The sequence below is a fragment of the Seriola lalandi genome, unplaced genomic scaffold (assembly GCF_002814215.2).
Source record: "Seriola lalandi dorsalis isolate HSWRI2012SDOR001 ecotype SW California unplaced genomic scaffold, Sedor1 jcf7180002053942, whole genome shotgun sequence".
Classification (NCBI taxonomy): domain Eukaryota; kingdom Metazoa; phylum Chordata; class Actinopteri; order Carangiformes; family Carangidae; genus Seriola; species Seriola lalandi.
In genome coordinates this window covers 177749-196234 of record NW_019524495.1, presented here as the reverse complement: position 1 = coordinate 196234, position 18486 = coordinate 177749, and the positions used below count along the sequence as shown (strand labels likewise).

The window sequence follows — 18486 nt, the reverse complement described above, 5'->3', positions numbered from 1 at the left end:
TTTATGCAATGGCCTTCAATATACCATTCAAAGAGGAGCTCAAACTACAGAGATGCACAGAGAGATGCGAAACTAAGATGGGGAACGTGGTAAAAATTATACCTGATGAGTGTCAATGTGTTACCATTGTCACTGTGAGCATGTTAGCCTGCTGAAGTTAGCATTCAAAGCACCACTGTGCCAAAGAACAGCCTCACAGAGCTGCGAGCATGGATATAGACACAGTAGAAATGTACCATCAGCACTGCAGTGGTGTGAGACAGCACGTTAGGGAGAGGAGTTGTTTTTTTTTTTACTGCAAACCCCAGGAGAGTAGCAGCTCCTATATATACCATGTTTTATTTTACTTCTATTTTGAGAATTGAGTTTTGCTTTGACAGTCCAGATATAAATATAAACTGTGGTTCACACCAGAGCAGTCCATACACCACATTTCAGAAGCTGGTGTTAAATCCTCACATGGTCCAAGGCAAAACCTTTATGTTACGTCTGCGGCGACACCTTCGACCACAAGTAAAATAACTTACTGAGAGTTCCTGCTCTCACAACTGGTGCTTCTGTTTACTTCTGCAAACACACAGAGCAGCAGTCAACAGCAGATCAGTGATGGTGCCTCAGTGTTGTAGCTCTGTTCTCCAGCACAACAGGGAGAAGTGAATGAGGTTAAATTTGCTGACTTCCCACTTAAAAGAATAATTCAACATTTTGGGGAATATTTTCATTCTCCCTCTCTTGCAGACTGAGATGACAGGACCGATTCTACTCCCGTGACTGTATGATCAGTATGAAGTTACAGCCAGCAGCTGGTTAGCTTAGCTTAGACAGGATACAAGGAAACCTGCTATCCTGGGTTTGTGCCATGGTTTTAGTATAGATTCAAGAAACAGGATATGATGTCTTAGGCAATGAGCTTAAGAGGTGGTGGTAGACAGATTTCATTGCCTGAGCCAGGACTGAGCCAGGCTAGCTGTTTCCCCTCGTTTCCAGTCTTTGTGCTAAGCTAAGCTAACCAACTGCTGCCTGTAGTGGTATCAATTGTCTCATTTTACTATCAACAAGAGAGAAAATAAGCATATTTGCCAAAATGTCTAACAATTCAATCAAAGGCAGATCGAAGGCTAAACAAAGAAGCCTTTTTAATGCTGTCAACCCAATGGTTTAGAAAATCTGTATTTAGAATTTAAGTAGAATTTAAACACAGCAACAGATCAAAGATGGAAAGAAAGTAAACTTTAGGAAATTACTAACAGAAAAGAAAAAAAGAACAAACAATATTTTTGAATTTTTCATCCAACATGAAAAATGTTATATTCAGTAGGCTTCCCACTGTTGCAGATGCCTTTCACATTTAAAACCAGCTCCACCTTGACCAGATACAACGGTAAAATACTTCTTTTAATCAGGTGACGCACCAGTGATGAAAGGCTGGTGATGTTATTGTTGGTGGCATGTTGGACACAAAGTGTTGGCATGGACAACATTCAGTTATATGTGCTGCAGTTCAGACAATAGAGGAGAGGCAGTCGTCTGAAATACTGAATTCTCGCCCATGCTTGACCACCGACACTGAGCACACTGACCGTGTTTGGCAGAAAGTTTGATATTTCTACATGACCTGAACTTCCAGATTGTCCCCACCAGTCAAATGCTAGCAGGCCTAAATCACTCATCCTGGAGACCTAGCACATTGGCTTCATCTAATGACTCAAATATTGGTAGGGACATGTCCCTACCGTCCATATGCAAACCTTACGGCCATGCTATGAATCATTTCAGCTTCATAATGTTTTCTTTCTAGTTCACGACAGATTCCCCGCATCCCTACTTCACTGGAACCCGAGGAAGACTGGTTTGACAACTCGTACTTTTTGATCTGGAAAGATAAAATGTTTTAACCAGTCTCAGTAAACATGCCAGTGAGATTAATTATGTTTGCTGATCGGCAGATACTTTATTCTTTCTTTCAGGCAAGTAAGAGCATGTGGTTAAACCAGCAGATTTAAAAAGAGCCACTGAAATTACAATGATTAAAGGAGAGCGACACATAATCCTCATTTGTTCTTTTAATTAAAAGATCAAACCTTGTGTTAAGTAGTCAACCATACATCTGCTATTCCTGTTATTCCTGCTATTGGTGGTTGTTAAATTCACAGAAAATATGAACATCAAATAATCAAGTATAAAAAAACACCGTGGAGGAACAGCAACCAGCCGGACATGTTTACCTGCCCAGGATCACCTCACAACACAAGACAAACCACCTCCAGGTGTGTGTCTGGTCATATTCTAATCACAATACAGCATGTATAGTGTATTTACCACCAAACATTAACTGTCATTTCTGCTTATCCAGATTCATGACCAGCTCCTAAATCATGCTCAAATCACAGGGAACCTCATGTAAATCCATGCATAACACAAAGACCAGCACTCCCCAAACAGAACTATTAATACAGACTACTTAAGAGCAAATGTAAGAACAGTTTAGACGACATTTGAGCTTTGGACGAAACAACCAACTATGTTGTGTGGCTCCGACATGCATTGCCTACATGACTTTGTTAAGGACCGGAAAGTTGAAGGTAACTGTTTATGATACTGTTGAGTTCCTCCACTGTGTGCCAGGCTCCTTCAGCGTGGTCAAACTGAGAATTTACACTTATAGTATCTGGCTTGGCAACAAAACAATAGTTCACTGTAGAACCACAGGATCATGGTCCAGCTTTGAGACGAATAAAATAAATGGACTTTGGATTCTCTCAGCAAAGGATAAATGCTAAAGAGAGGCAGCTCTTTATATTGCTGTGATCCTTTAGTTTAGTGCAAAAGATCCAACTTTATTTTAAAAGGAGATTCTGAGTTAATGACAGAGATGGAGTTCATGGAAAACTTGGGAAACAAAACAACTGTTTTGATGTCAAATAGAATAATAAGACGTGGCCTCTGGTTAAAACAAAAAGCACAGCTGCCAGGTCAGTGGAGGAAAAGGCCCATGCTCTTACTTCCCCCTCACACTATTTATAACAGGTGGATGCAGTCAACAAAGTCCTCTAACTACGAGGAGGAACTCATCTTTCAAACTCAAGGATACTGTTGCTTTTAATTATAGCTGTTCCCCAGCTAATTGGTATATTCTGCAGATGGTTTCCCTGAAAAACAAATGTCACAGCACATTCAAATATTGTTTCTAGTATGGTCAGGGTTATGGTTTGGCTATGGTATGGCTCTTTAAATAGTACAAATAACAAACAGAAAATAAAATAATGGGACAGTCTTAGATAAGGTCAGTTAGATGAGCTCTAGCACTGGAGGTTGTGCTAATAATGGTGATATTAATCTGACAGCCATAAAGCATTAGTACTGTGATGCAGTACTAATACTCAGTGTCAGGTTAGCTGAATGGTATTTAGCTAACTTGACGTGTATAAATATTACATTAGCATGCATGTTTGAATAACATCCTTCAGCACTTTATTACACAGCTATTTTTATTTCTCCACCAGCAGAGCTCAGACAGCCTCGTCCTTATGGACCAGACAGCTTTGAGAAAACATCATGACTCCACTCTTCTCTCCTCTAGTTTTCTGGTATGTCTCCTTTCTCCTCTCTTTTGTCTGAAACCTGTTTCTCTCATTTCTGAAGGATCCTGAACCGGTGATTTCTCTCGGTGCTTGTTAACTGGTCCACAGCAGCTGGTCTGACATGTCAGCTGCCCTGGTCATTTGAGAACTGACATCCCAGTCTTCAGGCCAGGGTCAGGACTTCTTCCCAGAAAGGAGAGAAACACACCAACGCCAAAATCCTCTTTGAAACCTTGCCAAACCCGCCCTTCTTATTACTCACAATTATCTGGACTACTTCTTTCTTGAAATGTTGTGACATTCACTCACAGACAATCTGTTCATTCATTTGATGGGTTGTATTAATGTCATGAGTCAATCACTGTTAATGTGAATCACTTCATTACCGGGAATTAAATTTAAATCGTTATAAGAGTAGTTTGGCAAGACAATTTGCTGCAAATGATTTATAAATGATTTATACATTTCTAAATTAACTGTTGATTTTATTTTTTATTATTAATTATTTTTAATTTATGCAAAACATGTATACATATTTATTCATTTATATTTTATAAATTAATTGTTTGTTTTTAAATAATTTTGTATTATATTTTACTAATCATTTCAACAAATTTATATTTTATAAATTAATTATTTATTTTATTTAGTTTTTCTGATTTATTTATTTGTTTTATTTATGATCATTTATGCAAGCCAAAAGCAGCGTCAGAAGGGTCAAAATGTCAAAGTTCTTTTATCAGCCTTACACCAAGCCTGTGCTTTACATTTCAATTGTTTTCAGTTAGTGCTTATTGGTGTGAATGTGATGTCTGCATTTAGTGGTGCCCTAGCTACATATCTGTGTAGGTGGAGACCAACTGAAGCTATAATAACTGGTGTTAGCATGTCAGTGTGTCTGAACTGTATGGAAAAGTGAAGGATCATCTAAATCATTGCCTGTAAAAGTGAAAAGAAACAGAGAATCTATACATGGATTTAAACATCATATATCATGACTCTTTCACTGATAGTTTGTGTTGTTTTTCATGGCAACAGGTACTACTCCAAGTACATGGGCAAGCAGGAGCGACAGGTCAAACAGAAATGACCTTGACCTGAAGAAACTTTATTTTGCATTTGGAGGCTTTGCATTTGCAGTAGGACAAAGCACAGGTGATCCTAATAATAACAGCTTCTTTTACGTTCATATTCAATGTGTCTCTGGAATGATTGCAGACAGTACAGGAGGAAGTATTCTTTCGTCTTCATTTACACTCTACATTTACTAAGTACAAGTAGCAGTGTTACACAATGAAATTATAGGCTAATAATAATATCAGCAGCTAAATGTAGAAGAGGTATCAGAAGTGATCAGATCTCACCAGCATTCGTTTACTGTTTTAACCACGGCCTTAAAACCCCTCACGGCTCTGTAACACTGCGGTGACTATTAAATGATGTACTGCAGAGACTGTTATGGCTGTAACAGCCACACGGATTATGCAGTGAGTGGTCAAATAATGAGCTTGATCTCACACAGTATCCCTGTGTGTCATTCAATACACTGAGTATGCAACCAATGCTTTGTGTGTGGGACTGTTGATGGCAGTGATGAGGGTTGGTGTGCAGTCACAGTCTGTGCTTTGTCCAGTACTTTTCCACTGTCTGAGCTACTGTGTGTGTGCGTATGTTTTTGTGAGTACCTTGTGTGTCTGTGTGAAGAAAATACGGCTGTACTCACTGTTCCTTATCAGCTAACCAGGAGGAAAAGACAAAAAGAAAAAAGAAAACCCAGCAGCCCTTTGATGTAGTGCTGAACTCTTGAGGAGGAGAGAGGATTTAGAAGCAGGATTACACAGTCACAAAACAATTTATGAGCACGAATTAGGCAGCATTACATAACAGTTAATCATGTGTATCTGTTAAGAGGGGACAGCTTTGCCAAAACTGGCACCTCAAAGTGTGCTTGATAGGGCTCCCAGTAAATCTGAAGCTGAGGCAGAGTGGCTGAGCAAGGGTATGTGAGTGCCTCAGTGCCATGTACTGAGGCATCACAGCACGTTATGAACTGCGGAGGCAACTCTGAACATGTGCACAGGCCAGAGCTCTGACTCACCATAAACATGAATACACACAAATGATGACACATGACACACAAGCCTGTCACGCAGCTCCTGCATGAGCAACCAATTGACTTTATTTGGTGGTTTGTTGATTTGCATCAGTGTGAGGTTCGGTATGAGACTTCTGAGAACTTCACTGTTATGACACTCACGTGCCTCACAGGTGAGCTCTAGACACAAGTTGCTCAATAGGTTTTTCTCTTTTTAATCTTGCCAATGTGTATCGTTCCACCTGTAAGCAAATAGGAGTCCTGACCACTCTCACTGTAAAAATAATCGCAATGCCACTCCTCTTCTACACACAACCACATACACACTGCCATATATATATATATATGTATATATATATATATATATATTCATACACACAAACACACCTCTGTGTATACGACCTGACCTGGTACAGCTGAGAGGTTTGTTGATGATAAAGTGGTCTGATAAAATTTGTTAAGTCAGATGAAGAAGCCAAGAAAAACAGCCACGCCTGAGCATGTGTATCCACCATACGTATCTATGGCAATGTTTTGAGATGGCGCAATATTATAACGTCACTGAATGTCAGGATGTGAAATCTTGTATAAAGTGACATCTATGACATGTGAAGCTGGTGATTATAAAGTGATCCTTGGATTCCATCACCATTAGCTGTGCTGTGAGTGGTGTTTTTTTTCCAGCTGTCACACTATTTGCACTGTACATCATTCATATGTCATAAATCTGTCTTAACCTTTGCCATAAAAGGAGAGCACCTGAGCCACTTCATCGTGTAAATTCTGCATATAAAATGTACCTTTGTCAAACAAGTCAAGAGTTGCATGGGATTAGGAGTTGGAAATGTTGCCAACATTATCAGCTGCTAGAGCTTGAACAAAATGTGCACGCGGTGTGGCTCCACACCTGAGACGGAGACGTGTCCATTTTGCAGTTTTCCCACGAACATTGTTTTTTCAAATCACGTTCCTCCATATGTGAAATTCCACTCTCTCACCCTGTGTTGTATGTATTCATGCCAGACCATGAGAGGAAATGATCTGCTCAAAGCTATTTTGCTTACCTAGCTTTATTGCCAGCAGGCATTTCATATGGGATCAATACATTTCCCTTATACACATACTGGTTCATGCCATTTAAGCTTGTTTGATCCTCAAAAAATATGGGGCGGATAACCTAATGAAACCTACATACTGTAAGTCACAATAATTTATGATAATGGCACCATGACAAACTCAGGTCTTGGCATCAGTCTCATATCTTACTATAATTGCTTTTGATGCCAGAAGTTATTACTCTCTAAACAGGTTACACAATCTCACCTCTGCAAATATTCTGATGAGACACTCAAAAAATGAGTGAGCACATTTCACAGCCGCATCTCAGTCGCTCCTCACATTTATTCCTGGCTTTGGCCTTTGCAACGTCACCTTGAAAAATGTGCACACATGGGCTGACACTTAAAGGTCACATATGGTAGAAAGTGAGATTTCCATGTCTTCTTTGATTATAAACCAGGTCTAGGTTCTATATTAATACTGTGAAAGTATCAAAGTGTTCAAGTTTATTAAAACAACATACATATAAAAATGTTTTTTTTCTTATTAATTTCTCTTCAATTTTAAACATGACTTTTGGACCGATATCAACTGATACTGACAGGCTTTGGGATGGATCTATATTTATGTAACATACTTATGTCTACAATATCAACATACATACATAAACATACATATTTGTATGGGGCCCAGACGACAGAGGACTCAGAGAACTTATCAGCAGCGGGGAGATGCTGGACAGTTTGTCTTCCCTGATCAGATCCTCCAGTTTGATCAGAGTCGATCTGTCCCTGTTGTCACTGTAGATGTCAACCTGATGCAGCAGAGTGCTGACAGCACCTGTAATGATCTTGACGCTGGTGCTTGACGCTCCTGCTGGGTGTCCTCACACTCTGCTGTCTTTTCGCTCTGGTCGTACACTTGGCCTGTGTCCTGATGTGCTGCGTCATTGGTTACATCTGTCAGAGTCTCACCTGCAAACCCCAACGCCTTCATGGCAGCAGACTTGACCTCTGACCTTTCAGTCTGTGTACTGTCCTGGCTCTAAGCAACCAGCACACAGACCCTGCTTGAGCTGCTTCACTACCCATGCATCTTCCAGCATGCTCTTGACTAACTGCCTGGAGGCAGAGCTGCCCAATGATTGGACGAGGTTGAGATTTCAGTGAGATTGAAATATTTCTTAAGATCCAGGGGCCTCACAGTCACAGCAGAGGAACTACAGAGAAACAAACACAGACAGATTGAAAATGTACTTTTCATGTTGGAGGCAGCATCTGACAAAACATCTCATCACAAAGTCCATGCAGTAGCTGTGCTGGAGCTTTTGATCATACCACATGATCTTCCTCAAAAGATAGATGTTTGCCCAGTCCTCATGGAATTTAATCCATTTTTCTGGGTTCTTAAGTTTGAGACTGAAAGACTAAAACCTCATGTTAAAGTGCTCATTATGTGATGCAGTCAAATGCTCCTGTTTTACAGCCACTACAAATGGACACTCATTGTTTTGTCAAAAATAAATTAGATTCATAACATTTGTTAATTTTATCTGCTGATATTACAAATCTGCTTGAATCTCCTGAATTACCTGAGGCCTGAATTTTTCCTTAACATAGATAAAGATGTTTCCACCATAAACTGATGCTGAAAAACCACAAACTGTATAAAACTGCAGGAAATTAAGTGTTTGTGGATGCTTAACGTTTCCCCTCTTGATGTGTACCACCCAATGTTCAAACGCCCATGCCTGTGTGTAAAATGTCACACTTTTAAACATCCTCTAGATCCTCTGGATTCAATGCTGCAGACACCCTGGTGTTAAACATTGGAGACGGACAGTATCCAATCACAGTCCAGATCTCAGTATCATGTGATGAGGTGTTGGAGGCTTTGGTCTTACCTGCTGTTGTTTCTCTGAGGCTCCTTCTTGCTCTCAGAGTCTGACGCTCTGGGACAGTCTTCAGGCCGCAGCTGGGCCTTGAGAGCCGAGGCGAGCAGCTGCAGGACCAGCTGGGACACCACCTCAATGATCCTCCCAGACACCTGAGCCATGTGAGTCTGAGACACCTGCAGGAGAAGAGACAGAGGGAAAATATGTTTTACATTCACATTTACAACAAGTATCACCAGGAAAATGTGGTTAAAGTATCAAAACCAAAAGTAACATTAACAGTAACAGTACTCTGATCTCTGATGAGATAATATAAATATAACATAATGTGTAATTCCTCATGTGTGTGAGCAGTTTAGTTGGAGCTAATTTAGGGCTGTTGTGTTATTGTTATTGATCAGTCTGTTCATTGATTGATTTGTTAAACAGCTGTTCATCCACACAGAGAAACATCATCGTGTTCATGAGCCAGTGATGAAGAGGAAGAGAGGCTGACACTCAGGAACTTACCGGATCCACCATCCTGTCCTGGACACTCTGCCATTCGCGGTCCTCCATGGTGCTGATGAAGGCTTGGAGGAGGGCGGAGTTCAGGTCCATGGTGGTGTTTTCCTGGTTGGTTTCCATCATTTCTCTTGGAGGGAAAAACTCTTCACTAATAATTTGAGACATTGAAACTGCTATGTGCGACTGGTTTCTTCTGTTGTTCACACTGGTAAACTGACTCTCGCTGGTCAGTGGTTCACATATCACTTGATCTGTTGTATGCAAATGTCAAGGAGGCCTACACTGCTTCAGCTCTACCACCACTTGGCAGATCAGATCATAAGCTGGTTTTTCTTCAGCCTTCCTACAAACCCTGTGTACCGAGGCTGCAACCACCCGCTTAGTCAGGAAATGGGCCCCGGAGGCCAGTGAGTGTCTAAAAGACTGCTTTGAGAGCACAGATTGGAATGTCCTGTTGGAGTCACAGGAAAATGTCTGTGTCTGTGAGACTGTTAAAGGACTGTGCAGCCCAGCTGACTGAGCCTCTCCAGAGGATCTTCAACTTAAGTCTACAAACAGGGAGGTGGCACCTCGGGGGCTCACCTGGTAGAGCACATACCATATGGGCTTCGTCCCAACCAGAGTGGCCATGAGTTCGAATCCAACTCGTGGCCCTTTGCTTCATGTCATCCCCTCTTTCTCCCTGACTTTCCTGTATGTCTGCCTCTCTTCACTATCTACATAAACAAAAAAATAACTTAAAAACAAAGTCTACAAACAGGGAAACATCATATCTTGTACCACTACCTAAAGTAGGGCAACCGGCTGAGATAAATGGGGGGGATGGATCCCTGCTTCATGTCCTGGATTGTGGATTACCTGACAAGATGACCACAGTATGTCAGGCTGGGTAACTGTGTCTCAGGGTCAGTCTTGAGCAGCGCTGGGGCTCCACAGGGAACTGTTCTGGCTCCATTCCTGTTCACCCTGTATACAGCAGACTTTAAATACAACTCTGAGTCCTGCCACATCCAGAAATACTTGGATGACACAGCTATTGTGGCGTGTATCAGGAAAAGGCAGGAAGAGGAGTACAGGGATCTGACGATGGCCTTCAGTGAATGGAGCGACAAAACTGCCTCCTTCTGAACGCCTCCAAGACCAAGGAGATGGTCATGGACTTTTGGAGGTCGGAGGAAGCAGCATATCAGACATGAACACAAGGAGACAAGCTGGTCAAAAATGCTGGGTCTGTGCTTGGCAGGAGTCTGGACTCACTCAGGACTGTTGTGGAGAGACACATGCAATGTAAGATGGAGGCCATCTTGGACAACACCAACCATCCTCTCCACAACATTCTGGCAGGACAGAGAAGCAGCTACAGCTGCAGCAAATGTCTCATTTCACTGCGCTGCAGAACAGAGAGGTTCAGGAGATCCTTTGTTCCCACTGCCATCAGGCTGTATAACACCCCAGCCAAAGGAAGTGGACTAATCTAATTATTATTGTTTATTTATCATTAACTGTTTTTATTATTATTATTATTATTATTATTATCATCAACAATGAGGTAATGGACAAATTAATTTCCCCAAGGGAAAAAAATTAAGTATCTATCTATCTATCTATCTATCTATCTATCTATCTATCTATCTATCTATCTATCTATCTATCTATCTATCTAGCTAGCTATCTCTTTATCTATCTATCTATCTATCTATCTATCTATCTATCTATCTATCTATCTATCTATCTATCTATCTATCTATCTATCTATCTATAAATTTGAAGATATTCCCTCAAAGCGTTACAAAGATATCACATTCACAAGGATAGGTTGTATGGTCACACAGAGATATGGAAAGAACAACGTGAAAACATAATGCCTCTGGCCCTGGCTGTCGATGGTGTAGATATATAAAAACACAAATTCTATATTCTTATGCAAATCAAAACTTTAAATAAAACACCTGAAAAGTTTAATAGGGATCTTTAAACACATATGAACAGTTGAAGAAATCATAGCCTGCTGTCTATGGTATTACAAAATATTATCCTTTTAATTAATCTCTTTCTATCCTGCTCGTACTTACCTTGTTGGCTTATTTTATTTGCTTTAGAAAGGTGATGACTCTTCTCTTTCTTAATGGTCTTTCTCATCTAGCAACTGTAAAAACTGTCACAGCGTTCTGATACACAGGAGAATGTAACATGCATAGCACTTTCACTGTCATATAGTTTTGTGGTGTTGCTGGATATTTAATGGATTAAATAAAAAAACAGCTATAAATCATCTCATGCAGAGATATAATCAGATTTTGAAGGTAGGCTGATGGAATATCAGTTTCTGGCAATGAATTTAAAATAAATGAATAAAAATAAAAACGAACTAGAGACCATTTTGCACTGGGATCACAACACTCATGGCATCCCCATCAACATGTTGACCTTCTGACCCATGAGTACTCATTAATCATTATTATATTATTACACAAGTAGGCTACACACCCATCTTCAAACTCTGCCTTCATCTTTATCTCAAGTTCACTCACCCAAAGACACCTGCCAGAGTATTCAAAACTGCTGACAGTCCCTGCTTCAATAGGTGTCTCAATGACCACATTTTCATAATGACACACACAGACTCACATGGTGAAAACAATGACAGGCATCCTGTTATGGCTGGTATAAACAATATATAGATGCTGTATCTTTGAAGACATCTAGGCCAATGTGTTAACTGACTGCGTGGTCAGGTGTGGTTACATAAGCAAAAGCTTTGGGCAGAGACTGACTGGTACGCCTTGCACTAATTGCACAGAGGGAGAGGAAACACACTTAGAACAACTTGAGTAAACAGTTATACAACACATTTCAACTTGGTGTTTGTGAGCATTTTTGTATGGTTCATTGCCAAGCCACTGGATTTAGATAAAAGCATGAGTAATATCTGTGTTATACATCAGTTTCTTACAGTATGTGAATGGCCAGACTAACCTGTTTGGGCACACTGAGGCAAAAATGCCCCCCACCAATACCCACCTTCTTTGTGGGTAGTGTTTAGTTTTCCTACACTGGAATGTTCACAGTCCGACATGTGATAGTTTAGGTAGATAGGTAGTTTTTGACTAGACACAACTTTGTGAGAAATATATAAACACCATGTTGTGTTATATTATCTTAAAACTAGATTTGACACAGGAACCATACGATACCTCAAGAACAAACGGGATCCACCTTAAAGGTCCCATATTTTACTCTTTAGGCTGTGTGCATTTCTCTAAGGACTGAGCACTTTGATACTTTCACAATATGAATATAGCTATTTCACCCAGACCTGCTTTATAAGGAAAAAAAGACATGGAAGTCTCACTTTATACAATTTGCATTTGTAGTTTGACTTACAGTTTGATGTGATTTATATTTTAACTGCTCTTTAATCAAAAGATTGTCTATCTTTTCTAAAGTATCCTATGTTTGTACAGAAGAAAAATATTTCCCATAACTGTTAGCCGTTAGCCCTTTAAAGGGAATAACTAATTTACCTTTACAAGTTTAGCTTACAAAGCTTTACTCAGCTAATGCTAAGTAGCTAGTGTTAGTGAAGTTTGGCAGAAAGGCCGTTCAGTAAGAGACTGAAGGAGCACAACCGAGGTGAGAGTAATCCAATTCACCATTGCTTTTGCTTTTTGTTTTCTCATCACAGTCTAATTCACTTTACATGTCATGTTTTCACACAGAAAATGCCATTCGATTGACCGAGCTTTTAAAATGAGTGGCATTCAATGGGAGCCATGGCCGGTTAGCTCAGTTGGTTAGAGCGTGGTGCTAATAACGCCAAGGTCGCGGGTTCGATCCCCGTACGGGCCAAATGTAATTTTTGTTGCACCACTAGTTTGATCATTCCTTTATCTACGATTAAAAGCCTTTCTATTTCAGTTGATTGTTTCCCACCACAATCATGCTAGTTAGCGTAATCAAACATGGCAGACTATAGGGAAGTCCCAAGAACAGTATACCAAAATTGTACAATGATGTCCTCAATGAGAAACAGTGATTTCTTTAATCATTTCGTATATATATAAAATATAAATATAATAAATATATATCAAAAATAAGATATGATGATGTCATGGTATTGGTTAAGCGGTTCCATGGTGTAATGGTTAGCACTCTGGACTCTGAATCCAGCGATCCGAGTTCAAATCTCGGTGGAACCTGTCTTTTTTTTTTTTCTTTAAATGAAGTGAAGCGACCATCTTCACGTTTCACTCAAGAAAAAAGATTTATTTTCCTTTTTATGTTTATTCACAAACAGCAACACAAACCACATTTTACAAAATATACCACTTTGCAAATGTAACTGAAATGTTAAAGCCTGTTAAACACTGGTTGAGATTATTTTGTTTAATCATACCTTTCCAAATATGTTACAATTTACATCCTTTCATTGGTAAAATACATTATGTAACAAATCATATTCTCTAGCAAAATCTGCTTTTAAACCAATGAAACAGCAACCAAAAGGAGTAAACATCATGGTCTCATGTTAAGAATCCAGCACTTTCAAATATTTCTGCACTGTAATATCTATTTTAGTCAGATTCTCTACTATCACAGATGGGAATCATTTTAAATCAGGACAGTCTTTATCATGAGTTAGTGCTGCAGTGTCTGGCACTGCTGTACGTAAACAGATCTCTGGCTGCAGAGACCACAAACGACTCCCTTATTCATTTTTTCTGTCTTTTCTTGGTTGTTGCTGCCCCCTTCTGGTGTGAACCGGATACTGTATTTCTGAAAGAAAGAAAAAGATGTTAATTTAAAAAACGAAAAAAAAAACATAATTTAGTTCAGTTTAGTTTATTTATTTATTTGACAGCGACATATATATATATATATACATATATCAAAAAGACAATTTGTTCACTTACTTAGGAAGTTTGTCTGGGGCCTCAGGATGAAGAATGACCACTTCCTCCTCTTCACTGTCAGATATTTCCACCACATCTCCTATAAGTCAAAAATACATTTCCTATTTATGTCACAGAATAATTATTAATATAATTATATGTTGGACAACACACGTTTTTGCAACACTTTTGTAAATTTTACTTTCTCAGTTTTATGTGTGTTTATATTCTTTTCTTGTCTCTCTTTAGAAAAAAATCCTATCTATATAACTTTAACATGAAATTAAGATTAAAAAAAAATGTTTTTACCCCCTCTGCTCTCATCCTTTTTCTCTTTCATCTGTGTCTTTATTTCCTCCTGTTCTTCACCACTGTTGTCATTTTCCTCCTCCTCCTCCACGCCCCAAGTGTTCTGCAGCCCCTGTCCCACCTGACCCACACCTGGGGTGGGCACCACTGGGGATGGGACCCTAGTATGTACAGTTAAGGAGCCACAGTGGATACAGTATGTCAAAGCATCAGAAAAAAGGATAAATATACATTTTTTGATGCAGTTGTTATCCGGCTCAGTTTAGGATACGTCTGAGGTGGGGCCTCAGCTTTCTGGACGATGTCATTGGCTCTATCTGTCACATCCATCATCTCCACTGGAGTTTCGTCCGTTTTCAGAGCTGTGATTCGCTCCTGAGGAATAGACTCTGCAAAGCCACACCTACCACCTGCCTTCCTGGAAATGTAAACATACACAGTGTTTATATATATATATATATACCAAAGATGACCAAAGTTTAATATCTTAGTATGGCAAGGTGATGCTACTGGTCACCTGGCTTTCTTGTCATTGTCCAGGGCTTTGCTGATGAGTTCTGTGATTTCAGACACTTTGACGCTGGCGATTTTACTGCATCTCATAACCTTCAATACCAAAGACAGACATTAAATAGGTGAAAAATTATGTTTATATTGAATATGAAGGGAGTTGTGGAGAGCTACTTTTCCTAGAGTTATGGAAGTCTGTAAAACACTATAATTAAGTTAGTAATCTCATCATGACTGCAACTCATATGATGACAATACAATACTAAGATTCAGAGTCCATTCACCTGGTCCTTGAGCAGCATGATGCCCCCGCTGGACTGGATGGAGCAGATTTCTCTGTGTTTGTTCATAGCGATCATCAGCAAGCCGTCCATCACCCGCTCCTCCCGCTCACAGGGGTCCACCAGCAGATAAGTTCTGGAGAATGAAACGGAAATGTAGAAAGAAGAGTTGGTGTGAGGGAGGACAATACTCATCTCAATACTGGTGAGCAGCATGGAAAGTGCCAGATACTGAGATAGGAGTATCTGGTGCAATATGAACTTGGCAAATGTAGGAGCCGAACTCATTTTTGTTTGTCATGTACAATGAATGCAACAAAATAAAACAAGGGTAAAAGTCGGGCACAGAGAGAGGAGGAAATGAAGTAATTTAATGCAAAAAAGAAAAGAAAGGAAACACTGAAAAGAAGATGGATAGAGGGATTGTATATTTGAATTTTAAAGTAGAACATGTTGTGTTTGCATTCCTTCAGTTTCTGCAAGCATCCTTTCTATTATATATCCCCAGTATTTACATCATACTTTACCCAATCCAGTCTGCACGAACTTTGTCTATTTTGTCTATGTGTACTTGGAAAAAAACAAAACAAAAAAACAAACAGAAAATATTATATATATATATATATATATATATATATATATATATATATAGCAGACACTACTGTAGCATAACAGGAAAACAGAAATGCCATGTAAAGTTCTGTATTGTCTGTCCTGTTGATACACTAGCTCTACGTAGATTCATTTTTAGTTTCCTTTATAGATAATGAATACTTTCTGATCATAGTTCTAGCTCCGTCTACTGTCTTATCCTTGACTGCTGTTAAATTCTGGCATCTTTTTTTACAATATTATTAACTGTAAATGAAAATAGAGATTAAATGATTATCTTTGAGCCAAAAATACAGGTGGGAAAAGATTTTTTTTTCTGCTCAGAGTAGTGTCTGCAGGTATTCCTTTCTTTCATAAACCCCAACAAACCCCACCAAAAAACGACTGCTGCTAAATTTAAGCTATTGCTTTAAGCACATGGTGATAACTGAAGGTGACTCAGATGAGTGTATGACTTTTATCAAGATTTTTTCTCATCTGTCCTACGGTGGCTGGACAGTCAGAGAACAATGTTGAGAGAGAAAAGTGAGGGGGACATTTTGCTCTCATTCCTCCCGTAGGGTGTAAATAGCTAAAGGCACTGTGACTCTCTTTTTTGTTACAGTTTTTAGACTGTGGTGGACACTGTAAAATAAGAAAGCAGTTACCAGTTGGCAACATGTGTGTCATCAGAATTACAATTATCTGAGGAATAGAAATCTTAACATTTATTCACCTTTCACAGCAAACGATTGTTTTCTATTCAAATGTGGAGCCTTACCCTTGCTGGAAGAAGGAGAAGCTGACACTGATGGGCATGTGGTAGATACTGAGAGGAATAGGGTCTCTCTCCTCAGGACTGTACTGATGGAGAACAGGAATAAATACAAAATTACAACCAACACAAAGTAGAACAAAACATGTCCAAGAAAAGAAATCACTTTTGGCAGTACCCCTACCATATAAAATTTGTCTGCATTAATATTTTTGTAAACTCGCTGTATTTGTGACTAATCAGTAGTTATCTGTAGTACACCAAGAAAGTTTCACTCTAGGTACTATCGGTTCAGTCATACGATGGAGAGGTTTGGCGTTTGCACCATCGGACATTTCCTATAGATTCAGTGAAGCAGAGACACCGCCTGCTGCGGTGGCTGCTGACTCACCACTGTGACTTCATCTCCCTGGATGCCGACATCAGGGCGTCTGAAGTGGCACAGAGCGGTGATAGCGGCAATGCTGGCAGCATCCATCAGGTTCCCATCATGATTCAACATATGAACATCCACTCTGATCTGCCACACCTGATCTCACACACACACACACCATCATCACAATGGATACGGTGTCTTGTTTGTTTCTTATGTTATTTTTTCTTCTGTATGTGAAGTTGTGTGTATGTATGTGTGTGTGTGTTACCTTTTCTCCAGACACCACACAGAGGGACTCTGTATCAATGCACTTGGAGTTCCTCAAGCATCTCTCCAGCTGTCTGTTAAGCTTCACTGACAACTCAGACTGTCTGGAGAAAAAAAGAAGCCCACAGATGATTTACACTTCCTGCACTAACAGCTTGATTAAATTAACCAGACTCAGCACAACCGCAAATGCCTCTCAGCTCCCTCAAAACAAAAAGTTAAAATACAACTAGTAAATACATATAAGCACAATTTCTTTTGATTGTCCTCACCTGCCCTGTTCGAATGCCGGTGAGGCCATGGGTGACAGCTCGATGTTGAAGAACATGATTCCCTCATTAGGTCGATTCTCTTTAGGAGCCACCAGCTCACAGGACACCTGAGCCATGACCCTGTATAGAGCAGCCCATTGATAATCACAATTTAACAAAGACAGATTTTTATGAATTGGATATGCTCATTTTGAACAGCATGAAAGCTTTTCTCTGAATTGAAAGTAAGTGTTAAACATTAATGGGTTCACCAGGCAGACATTGCAAAGACTTTAAAAAGATCTGGTCATAAGTTCACCTGGTTTTCCCCAGATCCACAAAGCAGCATCCATAGTCAGTGCCAAACGTTATCTTTATCTTCCTGTAGTCATATGTCTGCCGTCCGTCCAGGCGCTGAAGGGAGAGGACAGCATAGCTGAGTGTAAAAGGAAAAACTCCCACATAAAACAGCACTTTTTTGTTGCCCTACTCTGGGATATTTTATTGGGCATTGACAACTCTTCTCCCACAACAGGCATCCATGACCCCAAGTCTGTAAACCCTGCCGAGTAATGGCACGAATAGCATCTCAACCTTTCAAACGGTGTTTCAAATGAGAGCATCAGTGGTGCCACTAGACCACAGTAGAAAACATGGGACATGTTAAGAAACCAGCCCACCTTTTTCTCCTCGATGGCTTTAAGTAAGAAATCCCGCTCACAGTTGGACAAAGGTGTGTCCTTCATTATGTGGGTTTTTGTGTGGCTGACGATGTATTAGAATAATTTGTTTCACTACTGTAATGCCACTGCTCCGAAAGGCATGTGGTCGCCATCAATATTTTCTGAACTCTACCCCGGAAGTGCATAAGACCTGCCATAGTAAAAGCAGGAGGGATATCTTTGTTTCACTGGGCTCACTTACAATTACTGTGAAATCACCGTTATGTTACCCTTCTTGTGATAATTAATTATGAACTAGATCTACGTTGGTACTGCCTTCACGGAGCATTTTCTGTAGAAGTTAATGTTGATACGCTTTTACGTTGAAATCCTGGTGCAGAGTGAATGTCGGGTGCATTAGTGTGCTCATCGTAAG

General features: G+C 39.8%; 1 protein-coding gene and 2 non-coding genes across 3 annotated transcripts; 2 read left to right on the top strand and 1 right to left on the bottom strand.

Annotated features, from left to right (window-relative positions):
- The first annotated feature begins 12911 nt into the window (after positions 1-12911).
- Positions 12912-12985, top strand: trnai-aau (transfer RNA isoleucine (anticodon AAU)). The gene has a single exon. It is a non-coding gene; the product is annotated as a tRNA-Ile (tRNA).
- A 278-nt stretch (positions 12986-13263) lies between these two features.
- Positions 13264-13335, top strand: trnaq-cug (transfer RNA glutamine (anticodon CUG)). The gene has a single exon. It is a non-coding gene; the product is annotated as a tRNA-Gln (tRNA).
- Positions 13336-13375: 40 nt separating this feature from the next.
- exosc9 (exosome component 9) lies at positions 13376-18248 on the bottom strand. The gene is made up of 12 exons (XM_023402527.2): positions 18069-18248; positions 17708-17802; positions 17410-17529; positions 17139-17241; positions 16886-17023; positions 16501-16583; positions 15132-15264; positions 14855-14943; positions 14609-14755; positions 14338-14498; positions 14050-14128; positions 13376-13912 (listed from the first exon to the last, which is right to left on the bottom strand). The coding sequence occupies exons 1-12, from the start codon at positions 18132-18134 to the stop codon at positions 13849-13851; spliced, it is 1278 nt and encodes a 425-aa protein (XP_023258295.1). The 5' UTR covers positions 18135-18248; the 3' UTR covers positions 13376-13848.
- Positions 18249-18486: the final 238 nt, after the last annotated feature.

Excerpts from the sequence above, each read along its gene's own strand:
- exosc9 (XM_023402527.2), bottom strand. The coding sequence starts at position 18,134 with ATGAAGGACACACCTTTGTCCAACTGTGAGCGGGATTTCTTACTTAAA. Across the intron at positions 16,584-16,885 it reads AGGGAGATGAAGTCACAGTG|TACAGTCCTGAGGAGAGAGA; the intron begins GTGAGTCAGCAG and ends GTTCTCCATCAG. Across the intron at positions 14,944-15,131 it reads TCATGCTGCTCAAGGACCAG|GTTATGAGATGCAGTAAAAT; the intron begins GTGAATGGACTC and ends TTGGTATTGAAG.